The 18,965-nt window shown below is 33.6% G+C and overlaps 1 protein-coding gene across 2 annotated transcripts; it reads left to right on the forward strand.

Moving 5' to 3' along the window:
• The first annotated feature begins 15,089 nt into the window (after positions 1 to 15,089).
• On the forward strand, positions 15,090 to 16,863 carry LOC145079894 (adenine phosphoribosyltransferase 1-like). Of its 2 annotated transcripts, XM_079023138.1 has the most exons (6): positions 15,094 to 15,473; positions 15,559 to 15,669; positions 16,075 to 16,167; positions 16,267 to 16,416; positions 16,507 to 16,565; positions 16,644 to 16,863. In XM_079023138.1, the coding sequence occupies exons 1-6, from the start codon at positions 15,164 to 15,166 to the stop codon at positions 16,695 to 16,697; spliced, it is 777 nt and encodes a 258-aa protein (XP_078879264.1). In that variant the 5' UTR covers positions 15,094 to 15,163; the 3' UTR covers positions 16,698 to 16,863. The 2 variants fall into 2 exon arrangements, with proteins under 2 accessions (XP_078879263.1, XP_078879264.1); XM_079023137.1 differs by having other exon boundaries at positions 15,090 to 15,473; positions 16,075 to 16,416.
• The last annotated feature ends 2,102 nt before the right edge of the window (positions 16,864 to 18,965 follow it).

The following is an 18,965-nucleotide window of genomic DNA, read 5'->3' on the forward strand; positions in this document are numbered from 1 at the left end:
TATTGAAGTTGACTTTGTATTGTTAGCATTTGTAGTATATAGGTGTTTCTGCGCAACGCGCGGTCATTCGTTTAGTATACTTATAAAGAAATCATTTTTCCTTTCACCACATTTATTTGAAACTCCCATGACTTTTCGATTTCTTTCTAATAATGATTATAAGTTGGTTAATAAAGTTAAATAAATATAAAATCTAAAGTGTAAACATATATAAACTAAATCTCAATATTAAAAGAATATATTTTCTTCTACTTATAAAGTTATGTTTTTACCTTTTAACATATCATACTTAATTTATTATGTCTTACATGTTGTTGTATGTAAACCATTATCATTTTAAAGCTACAACTTTTGAAACATTTGTATAAAATACTTAAATTGTTAATTTAAATATAACCTTACATGATCAACTTAAATATAAATTTTAGTTCAACTTAAACAACCTAAAGAATATTTCGTAAATAGTTAAAAGTGATAAATTGTAGTGTCTTTCTAATAATGCTTATAAGTTGGTTAATAAGGTTAAATAAGTATCAAACCTAAAGTGTAATCATAAATAAACTAAATTTTAATATTAAAATAATATTTTTAGTTCTACTTATGAAGTTGTGTTTTTAACATTTAACATATTATACTTAAGTTATTAGATTTAATATGTTGTATGTAAACCATTATCAGCTTAAATCTACAACTTTTGAGCAGTTTGGACAAAATACTTAAATTGTTAATTTAAATATTACAATGTCAACTTCAATATAAATTTTAGTTCCACTTTAAAAAACCAAAGATTATTTTGTGAATAGTTAAAAGTGATAAATTATAGTGCTAAAGGCAAAAACTAAATTGTAATATCAATTTAACTAAAATATTTCCTAAAGATATTTTATAATCATTACTTTTTTTTAAATAAGTAGCTTAAAATAACTTACAATAACAATATTATAAATAACTCTATATAAATGATTATATTGTTACCTTTAAAATAAATATTATTGTTTGATGTTTTAAATAATTACAATGATAGAAATTAAAACGTTAAGCAAATAAATTTTAAAAATTTAATTAACAATAACAAAAAATATAAATAACATTAAACCATATATTATATTTAATTTTATTCATGAGTAACTTGCGGGTAGAAGTCATTCAAAAGATTGAGATTATGCAGTTTTTATAGATGTATATATTATCATATAATTCAAAATAATCAATATATTATATCAACTTAGTATACGAATTATTATATCAAATTTAACAACAACATTATTGTTATATTTAAAAAAACATATATTTGTAAAAATTTCAGCTATATAGATGATTCTGCGCAACGCGCGAGCATTCGCCTAGTAAGAATTGTAATTGGTTTAGATTGATCAAAGATGCAACTATGATTATTTGATGTTTTATATTATTTGCTACTATCTTGTATTTATTTGATGTTTTGTATTATTTTCTAATATCTTTTATTTTTTTTAATTAAGTTTACTTTGTTCAAAAATACTTAATGATCACATATGTGGATTCTTGGGTCCACAACAAGGTTAGGCTCCCATTTAGGTAAGTAATTATTGTCGTTAATATCCTATTAGATGAAATATTATATGAAGTATGAATAATAATATAAGAGACCGGTTCATAGGTTTGTCATGCTCCGATTGAAAACGACTTAACAATGCCCTCTTTATTTGTATCGACCCTATATACGATATTGTTTTTAAAACAAAAATGCAATACGTTTTTTATTCAATGAAATGTGTATCCATCAAACTAAAATTTGCAAATATCATGTAAAACAATGTTTTCATTTGTTCTTTAAATAAAAAACACAATCATATTAAAACTTTAGCAATTTCAAATTAACAATACAGACAATAAATACACAAAATCAACAACTTTCATATAGAAATCTCTCATATATTTTAGTCCCCAAGTTCTTCCCTCCAAACACCACATCAATTTGACACAATATTTTCCCTCTAGCCATTGACATAATAGCTATCTCCTAAGCATCATATCAATTAGCAAAAAAATTAAGAAAATACCAAAACCTTTAGAAAAATGAGTAAGAAAAATTGAATAAACAATGATCTATCATCGTTAGCCTAAAAGGAACATAATACATAATGAAATTCAAAACCAACATTAAAGAAAAAAAAATTATCTTGTTGTCCGTTTTAATTGTTCAACTATTATGTTGTAACACCATTCGCATGGACATATTTGAATTGATACTTTCTAATGATATTTGTTAGGTGTGTCAGACCCAACAAATAATAGGGGTACGATATACTCCAAAATACATTGCTTTAATGCACTAAAAAGTAGTACAAGTCAAGCAGGGTCGAACCACAGAGACACGGGACAAAAGTCTATACCTCTTTGCGCAAGGTACTTTGGTCACAAAGGGGGGTTTGTTTGCAAAAGTAAATAACTAAATAACAATCTACTTTAAAAGCATACACAAAATGAAATAGATTTGTAAAAAAATTGATTGAATGGTTCTAGTTCTAGTTTTGAATGATATTGTTCAACTTGATTATGACTTGATGTAATTCAAGATTGATATTCTATGTTGGTACTGAAAGATATTAACACGCTCTAATACCTCTCGCTTGCCAAATTATCTAACCAAAACGCGCTCTTTGATTAGACCTAGCTTTACTAATTCAACCTAAACACGCTCTTAGATTGTATTGAAAAACTACATTAAGTTTTGTACAAGCTTCCCAACAATGTTAATTTCTTCTCATACGCTCGGAAGTGTGAAAACATGTGATATATGTTTTACAATAAGAAAACTTATTGCTTGTTACCAATTATTAACTCAATAGAACGATTAGGTGCCCTAGAAGTTAATTAACTGCACAAAAATTCAATTCATGAAAGTGGCCAATCAAACACAAATCAAATTCAAGGATTCTAGTTTAAACAAAAACATAATCACTAGAATAGAATCACAAATCAAACATCAAATGATATGCATCAAGTCAAGCAATCAACATGTTTTGAACAAGAACTAGAAACTAGGGTTTCTTAGCCACACATGGCTAAGAACAAATCAAACAAGAATAAAGATGGAATTGCAATGTTTAATTATTACTAAAATGAAATCAAAAGTGTTTGAAATGATTAGGTCTTCTCAAAAGCTTTGAGAAATCTCCCAAAATTGCCCTAGATCGCCAAAAACGGCTCCCAAAACCGTTCTTCCCTTCAAATGACGTCTTCTCCTGTCTTTTATTAAAGTTCACGTGACTTCCAGATGGCCATGCGTTTTTGGCATGACCATGCCTTTTGCCCATGTGTTTTTGGCATGGCCATTTGTCATGACCATGTGTTTTTGGCATGGCCCATGCTTTTTGCTAAAAATCAAATACATCTTCACTGTTGGCTCCATCTTCAGTCTAGCTTCACCACGCGTCATGTTGCTCAAATATGAGATGATAAAGGACAAACACGACCCGTGTCAATGTGACATGAACCGCATTTCAAACATAGTCCTTTGCTATGATGATAATGCAACAATGACTCGGGTTATGTCTTCATGCTTTCCTCCATGGAATGTGTAATGCTCTAAGAATTTCAACCAATTTAAACTTTTCAAAAACAAACCAGTTTCATTAAGTTATTACAAAAAGGTTTTCAATACAATTATTATCAGAGTCTTCCCAGAAACACATCAAAAACAGAATCATGAGGAGCGGTACGATCACGCCTTTGCCTTGCCACGATCTCCTGAAGAACCTGAAAAACATTAAACCACAATTGTAAGCCCGAAAGCTTAGTGAGATACCCCCAAAATACCAACCACATACACCATACACGCACAACATGCCATATCATAACAAAACACAGAACAACCATGCACTTCGAGTCTACTGTGTGATTGGTCCGCCGTACCGGGCCTTCAGTCCACCTAGTCCACCCTCAGAGTCTAGCCATATACATCGAGTCTATAGTGTGATTGGTCTGCCCGCACCGAGCCTTCAATCCACTTGGTCCACTCTATGAGTCTATAGTATGACTGGTCCGCCCGCACTGGGCCTTCAGTCGGCCTGGTCCACTCTCCGAGCCTCGACACATCTGGTCCGCCCTCTTGGGCCTACATCCTATCCGGACTGCTCGCTGGGCCTTCGGAATAACCGGTCCGCCCTGGGTATGTTGGCCTACAACACAAAGCAGGACCCGCCTCAACCCAACCCCAGTCCAACAACCAAGTGCACATAAACATTCAATCATATAACAATTCACATCCAATCAAACCGATCTAGCAGATCACATAGCATAACATCATCCTAACCAGGATACCGATCTAACTGGTCACTAGCATAGCATCATCCTATATACCAGGATACCGACCTTAACCAGGTATCTAACATATACCATCCTAACTACCAGGATGCAAACATAGCAAAGCAATAACATAACAACGATACCCGGATCACAATCCGATAAAGGGCCGGCCTTAGTGTCGTAGACCCTGTCGATATAGTGAGGATAACTCACCTCGCAACTGCTGACTGAAAAGATAAGACCAAGATGCTCCGACCACTGACACGATCTCCACCACTAGCCAACACCAACACTGAACTCAAAACAAAAGCCAACAATTACCAAAATGCCCCTGGAAGTCAACTGGTCAACCCTTGGTCAAAGTCAAAGTCAAAGTCAACCTCCTGACTGACTCTACTCGCCGAGTCAACCCGATGACTCGTCGAGTCCCCATGCTCAGAACTTCCCCAATCTGCGACTCAACTCGCCGAGTCACCCCAAGACTTGCCGAGTCCAACAACTCTGAGTCCCCTCGCACTGAACTCACCGAGTCCTCCCTTGACTCACCGATTCACGGCTCAACCAGAAGAAGGTTATGACCTCACGACCAGACTCGCCGAGTCCAAGAACAGACTCGCCGAGTCCAAGGCTATCTTCAACCAACTCGCCGAGTTGTTCTTCCAACTCGTCGAGTTCCTGCCCATCTTCAAGCAACTCGCCGAGTACACCTTTGTGACTCGCCGAGTACCCCTAGATCTTAATCCATACAGAAGCTTTCCAGGCTATGCAGATGATCCAAACCATAGATCTACCCTTCCACAACCCATCCATCACCTAAAGTGGCAAACTTTACGTGAATCCAAGGAGATCTAAGCATATAGCACTCTAGGGTTAGGGTTTGGGACAAGATGGATTCACCAATCACTCAAGAACAGGGACTTTAATGCACTCTAGACCTTCTCCATTCCAGATCTGAGGTAGCAACCTCAGATCTAACCTCCAAACTCAAAATATCACAAGCTATTCTTTCCAAAAACTCCAAAATGATGAATAACAGCCCAAGCAACGAAATAATACCTCAAAAGAAAGCTCTAACAGCAGAGAAATCTGAATCCTTGCAAAGCCCCTTGCTCCAAGACTCTTAACTCTCCAAGATCTCTTCCAAAATCTCTTCTCCAAGGTTCAAATGCTTTCAAAACACTCACAAACGCGCATTAGGGTTTTCTGGACTTCAAGAGAGGGTAAAGAGGCTGGGGAGAGGGTATAATGTCCTTTATATAGGGCTCATCCTCCGAAATTAAGGTTTTCTCCACACAGCACCAACTCGCCGAGTCCAGCCGCCGACTCGCCGAGTTGGCCACTTAACACGCGACCACAATCGCGACCCTACTCGCCGAGTTCACCCATGGACTCGCCGAGTTGCCCTTTCACATTTACACTTTGGACCCTGAACTTACACTCCTGAACTCGGGATGTTACAGAATGACCGGTTCATCTTCTCTGCATGCTCCAAATCTCCAAGAATCCAAGCTCCATGCATCCATGCATCCAAGCTCCATGTTTCATGCTCCGTAATGTTTGCAAAATAAATCAAAAATAGTGAAGTACCAGACATTCTTAATGAAATATGCAATTTCCATAATAATCAGCTAAATGCAAGAATTATGAAGTAGAAAGCTATAAAAAGACGGAAATAAACATGCAAAATAGGTGCATAAAATGCACCTATCAATATTTTATTTTATATATGAATTTTTCAATTGTTCTAAAAAAATATTACATTTAAAAAAATGTTTCATAGCTCATCCAATAAATCTAAAAAATATAAATTGTTTGCATGGTCTTCATATAGGCTTCAATATCCTTGTGGAATCGTAGATTACGATGCTTAAATTTATAACAATAGAGTGCCAATCGCATATGCCGATATATGGTTCCATAAGATGATTGTGTTCCCCATGGTAAAGAATATAATGGACGATGCCCGATTAGAAGAAATATTACATGAATCTACTTAAATCACATAATAGAACGAGCATTAAATATTTTAGGAACATTACCATAAATAGTAAGTAGAGAGAATGAGAAATTGATTAAAATCCAAAAAGAAAACTTAAGAGAAAGAAAATTAGATTACCGATGTCTAAGTAGACTTTTGAAGACTTCAACAAAATTTCTTCAATGTCAAATACTTTTATACTCACAAACATTTTCAAACAATGTGTTGTAGGTCATAAAGCTAAAAAATTGATAAAAATGTTATAATTTCGTCATATACGCTTAAGTATCCTCCATAAGAATTGTAATCGGCTTATATTGATCAAAGATCCAACTATGATTATTTGATGTTTTATATTATTTTCTACTATCTTGTATTTATTTGATGTTTTGTATTATTTTCTAATATCTTTGATTTTTATTAATTAAATTTCCTTTGTTCAAAAATACTTAACGATCACATATGTGGATGTTTGGGTCCACAATAAGGTAGGACTCCCCTCTAGGTAAGTAATTATTGTCGTTAATATCCTATTAGATGAAATATCATATGAAGTATGAATAATATACATGATCGGTTCATAGGTTTGTCATGCCCAGGCGAAAACGACTTAACAATGCTCTCTTTATTTGTATCGACCCCATATACGATATTGCTTTTTAAAACAAAAATGCAAATACATTTTTTATTCAATGAAATGTGTATCCATCAAACTAAAATTTGCAAATATCTTCTAAAACAATGTTTTCATTCCTTCTTTATATAATAAACACAATCATACTAAAACTTTAGCAATTTCAAATTAACAATATGGACAATAAAAACACAAAATCAACAACTTTCATGTAGAAATCTCATATATTTGAGTCCCAAGTTCTTCCCTCCAAACACCACATCAATTTGACACAATATTTTCCATTTAGCCACTGTCATAATAGCTATCTCCTAAGCATCATATTAGTTAACAAAAAAAAAATTACCAAAACCTTTAAAAAAATGAGTAAGAAGAATTGAGTCAACAATGGTCTATCATCATTAGCCTAAAAGGAACATTATACGAAATTCAAAAACCAACATTCAAGATGGACATGTGTTCCAAGGTGATTCTTAAGTAAATAATACCAAGTGAATATACCCAGAGTAGCATTTATGATAATTCCTAAATAAACTTCACTCTTAAGTAAATAATACCAAGTGAATATACCCAGAGTAGCATGTAACATCCGAAAATCCAAGTATTTTTCCCTTTATTTTTTTAATATTAAGTTTTGGCAAAGGACCCTCCTCTCGTATGATGGGCGTACGCGCATGTACGCTTAGCGTAAGAGGACACACATCATCGAGCATCGGAGCCTCGTACGCGGGGCTTACACGGCCTAGATTAGAAACCCTAAATTTTTGATCTTGTTTCCTATTTAAACCCTCTTATGACCTTTGGACCTTACTTCTATCAGCCTCCATTACCTCTCAATGTATATAGAAACCCTAATTGCCATTGGAAGTAGGTTTGAACTTGGAGTGTCAAAAGGAAGTCATTTTTGGGTGTGTTTGAAAGGAGAAGAGTTTGTGGTGCAATCCTTGTGTATGGTAAAGCTTCTAGATCCAACATCTTCATCATCTTAGGAAGATTTTGGAGGTATAAAGTTCGTACCTTGCTCATTTATTTTTTGATCTACTCTTGAGCTTGTTTTGGTCTTTTTGGTCCCTTTTGGAAGGTCTTAATGAGTCAATACCATTTGAGATGCCAAACCTTGTAGTTCTAGATGTTTAGTGGCCTCTTTCAGCTTAAATGTTCAAACTTTTTGGTGTTTGTGAACTCTATGCAAACATTAAGTCAATTATAAAGCTCTTTTGGGCTTTGGGGCTTCATTAAGTCATGCATGCATGTAAAGTTGGCAACTTGACGTGATTAACCACTTCAAGGAGGTCAGATCTGGGTATTGGAGCAAGTGTCTTAACCAAATAAAAGCTTAATGCAAAGTTGGCAAGCCTGAGGAGTACATTAGGCGTACAAGCTCATACGTGCAATGTACAGGTCATTAAGCGTGTATGCTTAGTGTACAAGTTGAGTACTCCCCGTGTACTCAATAGTGGGCTGCGGTAATTGGGTTTTTGGTGGTGGGTTTCGTTTTTGGACCCTAAGAGTTTAGGGTTGTATCGTGGGCCTTAGACTGGTTAGGTTAGGTGGACCAGTCTCCTTTGTGGGATTCTAGAGTCATGGGTTGGGCCTTTTGGGCCTTAGGCCCATTATTGTAAATGGACCGAATATGGTTGGACCCATTGAAAAGAATTGCTTTTGGGCCTTATTTGAAGAGTATGAACTTATAGATTTTGGGCCTTGGTTGGATTTGTTTCATAATTTTAATTAGGATATTTTGTATAATTATTCAATGTGAGATTTTGGAGATTGGTAGCTGAGTAGTTATTATTTTCAGCAGACTGAGGTGAGTCGCCTCACTATATCAATGGGTCAAAGGTACCAATGTCGTCCCATTATCTGACATGTGGATTGTTAGTTATTATGCAATTAATTGTCTGAATACCCTGGGGGTAGCCTGTGGCACTTGTGTGAAGACCATGGGGGTAGCCCATGGCACTTGGATATCAGACCATGGGGGTATCCCATGATATTCTAGGTAAACACCATGGGGGTAGCCCATGGCAATCTTATGTATGTGGTATGGTATTTTGTGGTTGTATGTTATGTGATATTTTGGGAACTCACTAAGCTTTTGATTACAATTTATTTGGATGTTTTCAAGTACTTCCGGTACTAAGGGGAAGGGTCCGACTTGATGGCGCATCATTCACTTTCAACAATTTCCACATTTATCGATATTGATACTCTGATATTTTGATATGATATGATGTAATGGATTTTGAGAAACAAATTATGATTTTAGTTCCTATTTTAAAATGAAAAATTTTATTTGGATTTTTGGGCAGTTACATAGCAACTCTTAATAATCAGAACAAAACAAAATAGACAAACTATTAAATGCTCGAGTGAGCTAAAACAAGACAGAAATCCACGTTTTCACATTCAATATTTTCAATACATCCACAGTAATATAATAAATTGGATTTACAATCCAAAAATAATATAACGGTATTACACGCCCATAAGGTTTCCAAAAAACATTTAATTTTCCAAAAAGAGACAATATGTCTCACAATAACAAAGGGGTAAAACAAGATCAATCACAATAAGTAAGATGCAATGCATGAAATACTCTCAACCCTTTGTCAATCTTAAAGTCCAACTCACAAGCAACATCGGATGTGAAGTACTCATAACAAACAACCAACTTTTGTACTCACCTCTGACAAAAAGTTAATGATGATTGGGTGTGTAGAATGCACGACATACAAAATTTCCAATTCACCCTTACACCCACAACAAACCAGGAACTAAGGGCCATCCAAATTAGGCCACACAAGGGGGTAGCAGCCTCTATGTATGCACTTGATTATTATCTAGAAATCTACTCACAAAAAATAATAAGCAACAACAAATGTCCATTTGGGTACCCGGGACCACATAGTCACACTCATCCTAGCATGATATGCATGTATGCAACAAGCAGGATGCCAAAAAATCTCTTTTCTCAAAATAAGCATTTTAGCTTTATATCAATCAAAAACATTTCTAAAAATAATATTTCATGAATGCACAAATAATCCCATACGGGCAATTAGCAATCAAGGATATGTCAAACAGTTTCCAAAAACACAAAATCAATAATAACGGATGTGTACTTCCAATATTTTACAAGAAAAACCCAAAAGACAATTATGTCCATAATACTAAAGAATAAGTTTAACCCCCACAAATAAATCAACGTATTAAAACATGTCCTTAATTCAAGAGGACGTCCCCAAATAACAGACTATCATAACAAGAAAATGAAACATGTATTTTTTTTTATATAATATACATATGTATAACATAAAACAAAAGGGAAGACACAAGTAGAATACTCATTTTGGGGACACGTGTTCTAAGATAAGTTTACTCACCTTAACTCCTAAGCTTGCGACACTAAAGATCTTCTAATCATTATCAATGTCACTTCCAGCTCCAAAATCCCTAAATAAAACACCTAATATCATTACAAGGTGTCTAAAGATTATAATGCCCTTCTATCGGTCAACTTAACATTCAAAGTTCAAAATACCCCAAAATGGTCTATTAATTCACTTATTAAGTTCTTAATTCCAAAACTTAGTTTTATGGTTTCAAAACCTTCTTCATGTTAAAATAATAACGTAGGTGAAAACGGTGCGTGATTTCGAGTCCGAATGAAAAAGTTATGACCAAAACAAGTTTTTCCATTATGACATGAGATTAGAGCTCCAGATCACGACCCATGTCAAATCCAGCAGGTTAAAGATGGCCAAAATTTCACTTACAGACATCTTAATGTTGGTCCCAATGTATCCATAAATCCTACAAGTTACCCAAATGACTCAAGGACCTTTAAATACATGCTAAAACACTTCAATTAACATAAGAAGGGATCTCCAAAAGGTTCGTATCCTTGGAATAAACATAATTTTCCAAAAGGAAGACAATTAGGTATATAAAGCTCAAATTACACCAATTCATTGTGTGTGAATGATAAATTTCAACCAACAAGACCAAACATGATTTCTACAACTTAAAACATATAAATTAAGAGGTCATGATTATCCACTCATTAACCGAGTCCAAGTCTTCATATGAACTTGAATGAAGCTCAACATCTCACAAAAGCTTGAAAATTATCAAATTAAAGCATGAATCACAATATGAATTAGATTTTGTAACATAAGTCATCATCTAAGTATGAAAACAACTTTGCAACAACATTGGTTCACCAAAATTGGATCAATGATTCTTAGAATTGAAAACACCCAAATCATCAACATGGATGTTGTATTTGAACCAAGCATCGAGTAAATCTCACCATAAGTCACAATTGACAAATAGATCGTGGATTTGGAGTTAAATACATTCGTAAAGCATAAAATAAAGCTCAATTCTATATTTCAGTCACTAGATTCAAATTTCACTTTCTAGGGTTTGGAAAACCCATCAAAGCAAACCAAATCATCTAAATCTCACAACTATTTAGCTAGTTGGAAATTGGAGATGGATCATGGAGTGAAATTACAACGTAAATTTCAATTGAACACCATGAATTCAAGGAGAAATTGGACTTAGAGATCCTTATGGATAATAACACGATAACGAAAAGAAAATGAGGTAGAAAGCTATCTCTAGTGGCTAGTTTGAGAAGGAATTTGACAATTCTTCAAGGGGAATCTTCAAGCATCAAAGCATCTTGGAGTTTGATTAAGAAAAAATCATTTATAGGAGGAAAATGGTTGAATATGTGAGTGATGGAAATGGGGGAAGAATGTGACTTCAAATAGATCCAAATTTGGTCACTTAGGCAACTATGGTCCCTCCTTACTAAAAAATACTCTAAACTAACTAAGGAACATTTAATATCTTTCAAAATGGTACCTCTCCATCCTAATACTCACAAATTAAGTCAAAATCATTAAGTTGGTAAACTCTTAAGTCAAGCCTAACTTTCACCCGTTTGACGCAAATGACCATTCTAACAAAATACTTGGTTAGACATTAAAATTCTATTATTTTAAAAATACAAAGTAATAGCAAGATTTATTATTATTATTTCTTATAATTTCCTTACATTTCAATTATTTAATTTATTTCGCTTTGCTTTATTTTGTATCAAATTAAAAAAATATTTTTATTTTTACCAAAAAGCCCGACACTTTTAGCCTCCAAAACACGATGTTACATAAGTTTTATATTGGTGTACTACACAAATCACATGATTTGATTAAAGATAATAAAAACATTAAAAATAAAAAAATTAGAAAAAAACTTAAACATAAACTAAGGGTAAAAGACATCTACAGCTTTAGTAAAAAACTAAATGAAATTTGCAATTGAACGAAATTAACTCTAATTTACAAAGTTAAATTTAACTCTTATTTTGAAATTATAAACAAATGTAACCCATTGACTCCCACATTTTATCGACATACAAAATGAACAAGGACCAAAATGAAAGAAATGTTGAAAAGTTAGAAGTTATATACACAAAGCTTAAATAAATTGATTTAAACATTTCATAGATATTCAACCGATCATAATTTAAGTATGTGTTTTTGAGGGATACATCTCAATACTCTTTAAACAATATAATATGCATTATGCAACACAAAATTAAAAACCAAATGAATGGAACCCGAGAAAGAGCGATTGAACTCCAAAAAGACAGAAAGGGGCAAAGGGCATTACGACAAAGACGAGTTACCGTTTTGCTCCAATCGATTTTCATGTATATATTTTTGTGTGAGTTGCGATGCCGATAGATTCAGCATTAAGCGTGATCGATTCCATCTCCAATCTCCTTGTCTTTTGTGATGCTTAGAAAGCTCTGCGATTTTCTTTTTTCCAAATTGTCGCATGCTTCACAGTTTCATGTAGCCTTACTAGTTGGATTTGAGCAAGTTGACAAGTTTTGTTGATCGAATTTGGGCCGCGTGTGTGTAATGTTGTTGCAATTGCATTAAGTGGGTGTTGTGTAATCCGAGGTAAAAGTGAGCTATCACCACCACCGTGAGGTGGTGGCTAGCAACTCCGGGCACCGCCTGCCGTCACCGACTCGGCGAGTAGGTCACTTAATCCCCCGACCCGGAGTCGTTCCTACTCGATGAGTTGAGCATCCAACTCATCGAGTCCAAGGGTGAAAATATGAGGTTTGACTTGAATTAAATGCGTACCCGAGATCGGGTGTTACATATCCCCATGGAAAGACATTATGCGATTTGGAAAGAAAGAAAAATTGAGTCTTAGATTTGTAGGTCCTTTCAAAATCGTCTAGAGAATTTAGTAAGCAAACATATCGTTCGGAATTACCGGAAGATTTGGTAGGTATTCATGATGTGTTTCATGTAAGTTATCTGTGTAAATGTTTAAGCATATATGATGAAACAGTCCCGTTATCAGAGGTGAAACTAGATAATAAAGTAAGATATGTAGAAGATCCTGAAGAGATCGTAAGCGAATTAACGACTGAATTATGTAATAAAGAAGTGGAGTTGGTGATTGTGAAGTGGAAACACCATCGATGCCGAAATTATACTTGGGAAAATAAGAATGAGATAAGAGCGAAATATTCCCATTTGTTTAAATCATTGTAATTTTGGGGACGAAGTCCTCAAAAGGAGTAATTTTGGGGATGAAGTCCTCAAAAGGAGGACGTATTTGTAACATACACGTTAATGACCATGTATAATTATCGTGTTTTGTTAGTTTAAAAATGAATATTGTTAAATATTATATGGTTTTGAGCATTGAGTTCTAACAAGATAGTTTTTACGAGGATTGAAGTAAAACTATGTTTAGAATCATTCATAAAGTGATGGGAAGTCTTATGAGATTCCGATCAAAAAGTCAAATATTGAAATTAACGAAAATATAAAGCTGGAAATAAGGTAAAATAATGTTATTGAAAGTTGTAGATTATCTCGTTAGAAACATTTATGCGAAAACCTCACCGAAATCCGAGTTATAACGAAGGAGTTATGACTTATCGAAGTTTCGCGATAGAACCAACACGACGCCATATGACGTAAAAAATGAGTTTACGATAAACTACTTTTTAGCATTTGTGATCTACATGAAAGTGTAATATTTATTAAACCGAGAATTTTCATAAAACGAACGTCCAAATCTGACTTCGTATTAAAAAATTATGATTTTTCTAAGAATCGGCATAGCAGTACACAACCCGAAACTCGAAATAAAGATCGAGTGATTTTTAGCCGACACAACCTAAACGAGAATCGAAGATCTCATCAATATTAGTACAATGGTAAAAAGACAGACGAAAACGGACGTCGGATGAAGAAGTTATGAATTTTTAACAGACTTTTCATATCCCGGCTCGTTAAAAATATAATATTAAAAATGAAGTCAAAATTAGTCAACGGAATCTAAACGAAAGTTGTAGATTATAATCCCACCTATGCATGGATACTAAGAACGTCAAAAACGGAACTCGTATACGAAATATATGAAATACACGGCATGTATATGTATAATAGTTGTATCACATATATGCCCATGTCACATTGATGCCCAACGCAATATGAAACATATAAAATCCTCAAGTTTGATAAGTTTTATCGGTTTTATTCATATGAAGATATTTTATTCGATAATACCCATTCAAAGAATAATAAGAGAGTGCATATTCTAGTGTGATATAGACCTCATTACTTTCAATCATCACTTTATTCGATGGTTGCTTATCTTTATTATTTGTAACAACATTGGCATAAGAAACCTTAACATTATGATCAACACCCTCCTGTAAGTCTTTCCCTTATCCACCCGATTGCGACTCATTATAGTTATAAACTATTTCAATTTTCTTTATTATAATTGGTTACAAACAATGTATAAATGATCTTTTTGTGATAAAATATGATTACAACTTTTAAGATTTTAAGGAATGATTTTTAGGTTTCAAAATTGTAACAAATATAATTATATTTTGAAATTATAAGTATCGTGAGTAAACTTGCATTCTTTTACTAAATAAAATTTACAAAAAAATAAAAAATAAAAAACCTTCAAATTGTATTTTTGTATTTCTGCGGCAGACAAAAATGCACTTATCAAAGAAATAAGATAATAACCAGAGATTATTATTATTATTATTATTATTATTATTATTATTTTGTAGTTTACTCCTGGGATGGATAAAGCTTGTTAAGTACACATGCCTATTTGACCAAATTGCCCTCGACGATAACATCCGGTTTATTAACTCTCTTGTTTTCCTCTGAAGAAACCCACTCACGATGAACACGCTTAAAATCAGTTTCACCGTCCTGAAGAAGCCAACTACGTATTTCTTCAGTGGCAATTCCGTCATTTCATTAAAATCACTTACCCCTCCTTCTTCCGTAAAACCGGCGTCGATCTCCGGTGGCCCCCGTGTCTACTCTACCTTCGCCGGCGCCGGCGTCCGTACCGACTTCAAAGTGAACTCCTACTCTAACATGGCGGAACCTGATTCCGATCATAAGCAAGGAGATGTCGCCGTCAAAGACGATCGCATTGCTCGCATTTCATCCACAATTCGCGTCATCCCGGACTTCCCTAAACCTGGTACACACACTAACAGTTTTAATTGATCAATTGATGTTTGGATGTCTCATTTGACCAATGGATATTGAGGTTTATGTATGTGTAGGGATCATGTTTCAGGATATTACGACGATGCTGCTTGATCCAGTAGCATTTAAGGATTCGATCGATCTGTTCGTCGAGAGATACAAAGACAAAGACATCTCCGTTGTTGCTGGTAAATTCTCCTTTTCACGTAATTTGAAGTACTTTTTGAATCACTAGCTTTTGTGCTGATGCTATTCAGTTGAGCTAATTTTATATGTTGATGCTTTCCCTATTTGCATAAAGTTGAAATCAATGAATTAGTAGGCAGTAGATTCATGCTGATGATTATAAAAACCTGTTAATTTATAAAAACAATCGATTGATTTTGACCTGATCTTCAGCTTGTAGTTGATAATATAGTAACTATATTGGTTGTTTGCTACCCTGAACTCATTGTAGAAACCATCAAAGCACCCGATTTTATTGTAGTAACTATAATAGAGTAATTCATTACCTCATTTTAACTTCTCGATAATCAACTACTGATAAACGAATACTATTTGATGATTTTGGTTGTATAAATTATAATGCATAGGTGTTGAAGCAAGAGGATTCATATTTGGTCCTCCTATTGCATTAGCCATTGGTGCTAAATTCGTTCCAATGAGAAAACCCAACAAGTTACCCGGTATATCTTTTCTACCATTGACATCAGTTACCGTCTTTCAGTTTAATAATTCCTCACACAGTATAATATGTTATGTTATGTCATGTCATGTCATATCAGGAGCTGTTATATCAGAAGAATACTCGTTAGAGTATGGAAGTGACATAATGGAGATGCATGTTGGAGCAGTAGAAGCTGGTGAACGAACTCTTGTGATAGATGATTTAATTGCAACAGGAGGAACCTTAGTGGCTGCCATTAACCTACTTGGTAAGTAATTTGATAATTACAGTTTATTTATTTATTTGTTTATTTTTTTTACCACTTTTTTAGATTTGTTCAAATTTTGTTTTGTTGCAGAACGCGTTGGCGCGAATGTAGTCGAGTGTGCCTGTGTCATTGAATTGCCTGATCTGAAGGTACACTGTGTTGTCTGGATAAATGATGTTTGTTTAATTAAACAGTATTTGATCTTGAATTAATTTTGAAAATTTCAGGGTCGGGACCGATTAGGAGATAAGCCGCTATTTGTGCTCATAAGCTCAACTTGATTTTCGATTATTTATTAAAAGATTTAATTGGAATTGAAGGCTTGAGAGAAAATCACTGTATGATTTGGAGTATTCTAGTTAACAATAAGTGGGATTTTAATGTAACTGATTTCATTATTTCCTTCGAGTCTTTAAACGATGATGAGTTTGTTTACTGTTGCCACAATTTTTTGCTCGGCTCCATATTTTTCATCATGTTCAGCAAATTTAAATTAAAAACAATTAAATTTAACCAATAGCCTAAGAAATAAAAAATATAGTTTATCATAAAACCACAACAAAAACTCAAATATCACGAACATAATATCAATCATCTCCATATCCTGGGTTATAACTTATAAGTTAGATGACCGATGACACGAAATGGAAGTATGAACAGAGAATTGTTCAAGAAATTCCCAAGAGAAAAGTTTTTATTAATTTCCAAGATGTCATTAAAGGCTGATTTGAAGGTTTTGTCAAATTTCAGAAATTTACAGAAGACTCAAATTCATCTTATTAAGCACCTAAATAAATACGAGAAAAAAAAAGTAAAAAACAGAGTTACGGAAATAAAATATCCTACCACAAAAATGGAATAAATTTTTTTTAGGAAATGAGTCTAAACTCTAAACGAGGGGAAATTAAAATTGAGGGCTTAAGCTGACGTTTTGGCGATGTCAGCAACAGTTAGTTAGGAACTTGGCCCGAAGAGAGCTTTTCTGCAATGTAAAAACGGACCTCCAAACTCCAATGGATCAAAAATTATGCATGTTTTAAGTTGGGCTTCTTTTAGCCTTGTTTATCTATTTCTCATTTGTAGAAAGGTTAGCGACAGATCTTCTATATGATATGCTGGTAGTTCTCAAGATACACAACTTCCTTTTGCTGGTAGTGCTAGTAGAGATACAAGAAATCGAAAGTCTTGGAGAAAGATATAATTTAAGTTGATCCACCATTCAGGCGTTATCCTTAATCTTCCATGAAAAAAATTTAGTGATCATACTTTCATTGACTCAATTTAATATATGCCTCCAAAAAAAAATAGGCTCCATAAGAAGGTATACCATCACCTCATCTCTCACCTCAAATATGTTGGGATGACTACGGTTGTTGGTAGTCTTGTATTAAGCATTCGATTGGGCAATACGAGCTTTTAATTTTTAATCCAAACAAAAAGTTCTTAATTCAAAAGTTATTTCAAAATAGCTTTTTGGAACTTTTAACTCTGATTTTTATGTAATATTATAATTTTAAAAGCTAATAGTTACTTTTGTCTAACATTTATGTACAAATAAAAACTAGAGTTTCTCGTTTTCGGATAATAATTTTCAAATTTCAACTAATAACTACTAGAATCTAGTTTCCAACTTTCATCTAATTTTGACAAACACGTCCTCAACAAACAAGTCCGCAAATTGAACATGTTTTGAAGATTTATTTAACTTATACTATCAAAATAAAAAAGGAGATGTTTGACCTTTTGGTTCATTGGCCAAAAACTATTATGACTTTATGAATTAGGAGTGGACTTCTAAATTTGCTACATTGATCTTTCAGTTCTATAGGAGGTTGACTTTTTAAGTTCTTTGACTTATTATGCATTTGAAAACTATGATAATTGTTGTAAGTTAGTCAAAACTTATGTTTATATATATATATATATATATATATATATATATATATATATATATATATATATATATATATATATATATATATAAACAAGAAGAAAGAGGGTTACAACCAATGAGATGAATGTGGTTTCATAACAAAAATGTGGTTCACAAGTTGAGCAAAATTAAATACACATCAACATCTGATTTTCAAAGTTCTCAAGGAACTTACTAAAAACAAATCTGTCTTTGTACTTATGATGGATCACTTTTTATGCAATTTATTTGGAGTATTTTTTCTATTAATCTTGGAAAGATATCCATGATAGTACTGATCTAAAAAGTGGCGGATCCAGAATAAAAAATCAGGGTTTGCACAAATTTTTTAGGGGGTTGCACTATTAGAAAAAAAATTCGTTTCCAAAGAAAGTTTGTCACCAAATCGTCAATAAACCGACGAATTTACACTGAATTCACAATTATCAAACATTATGATGGATTTTCGACGGATTTTCGAAAAAAATCATTAAATTCACATTTGATGGGAAAATTGAAGGGTAGTGCGGGCTACATAGCAGCTCTAACCTTGGATCTAGATGGTAGCCGATCAATATTTAAGTTGAATATTTTGTTTGGTTAATGATAACATTTGTTTTATATATTAAACACATTG

The sequence above is a fragment of the Lactuca serriola genome, chromosome 1, assembly GCF_051521515.1.
Source record: "Lactuca serriola cultivar US96UC23 chromosome 1, Lser_US96UC23_V15, whole genome shotgun sequence".
Lineage (NCBI taxonomy): Eukaryota > Viridiplantae > Streptophyta > Magnoliopsida > Asterales > Asteraceae > Lactuca > Lactuca serriola.

Excerpts from the sequence above, each read along its gene's own strand:
- LOC145079894 (XM_079023137.1), top strand. The coding sequence starts at position 15,164 with ATGAACACGCTTAAAATCAGTTTCACCGTCCTGAAGAAGCCAACTACG. Across the intron at positions 15,474-15,558 it reads CCCGGACTTCCCTAAACCTG|GGATCATGTTTCAGGATATT; the intron begins GTACACACACTA and ends ATGTATGTGTAG. Across the intron at positions 15,670-16,074 it reads AGACATCTCCGTTGTTGCTG|GTGTTGAAGCAAGAGGATTC; the intron begins GTAAATTCTCCT and ends TATAATGCATAG.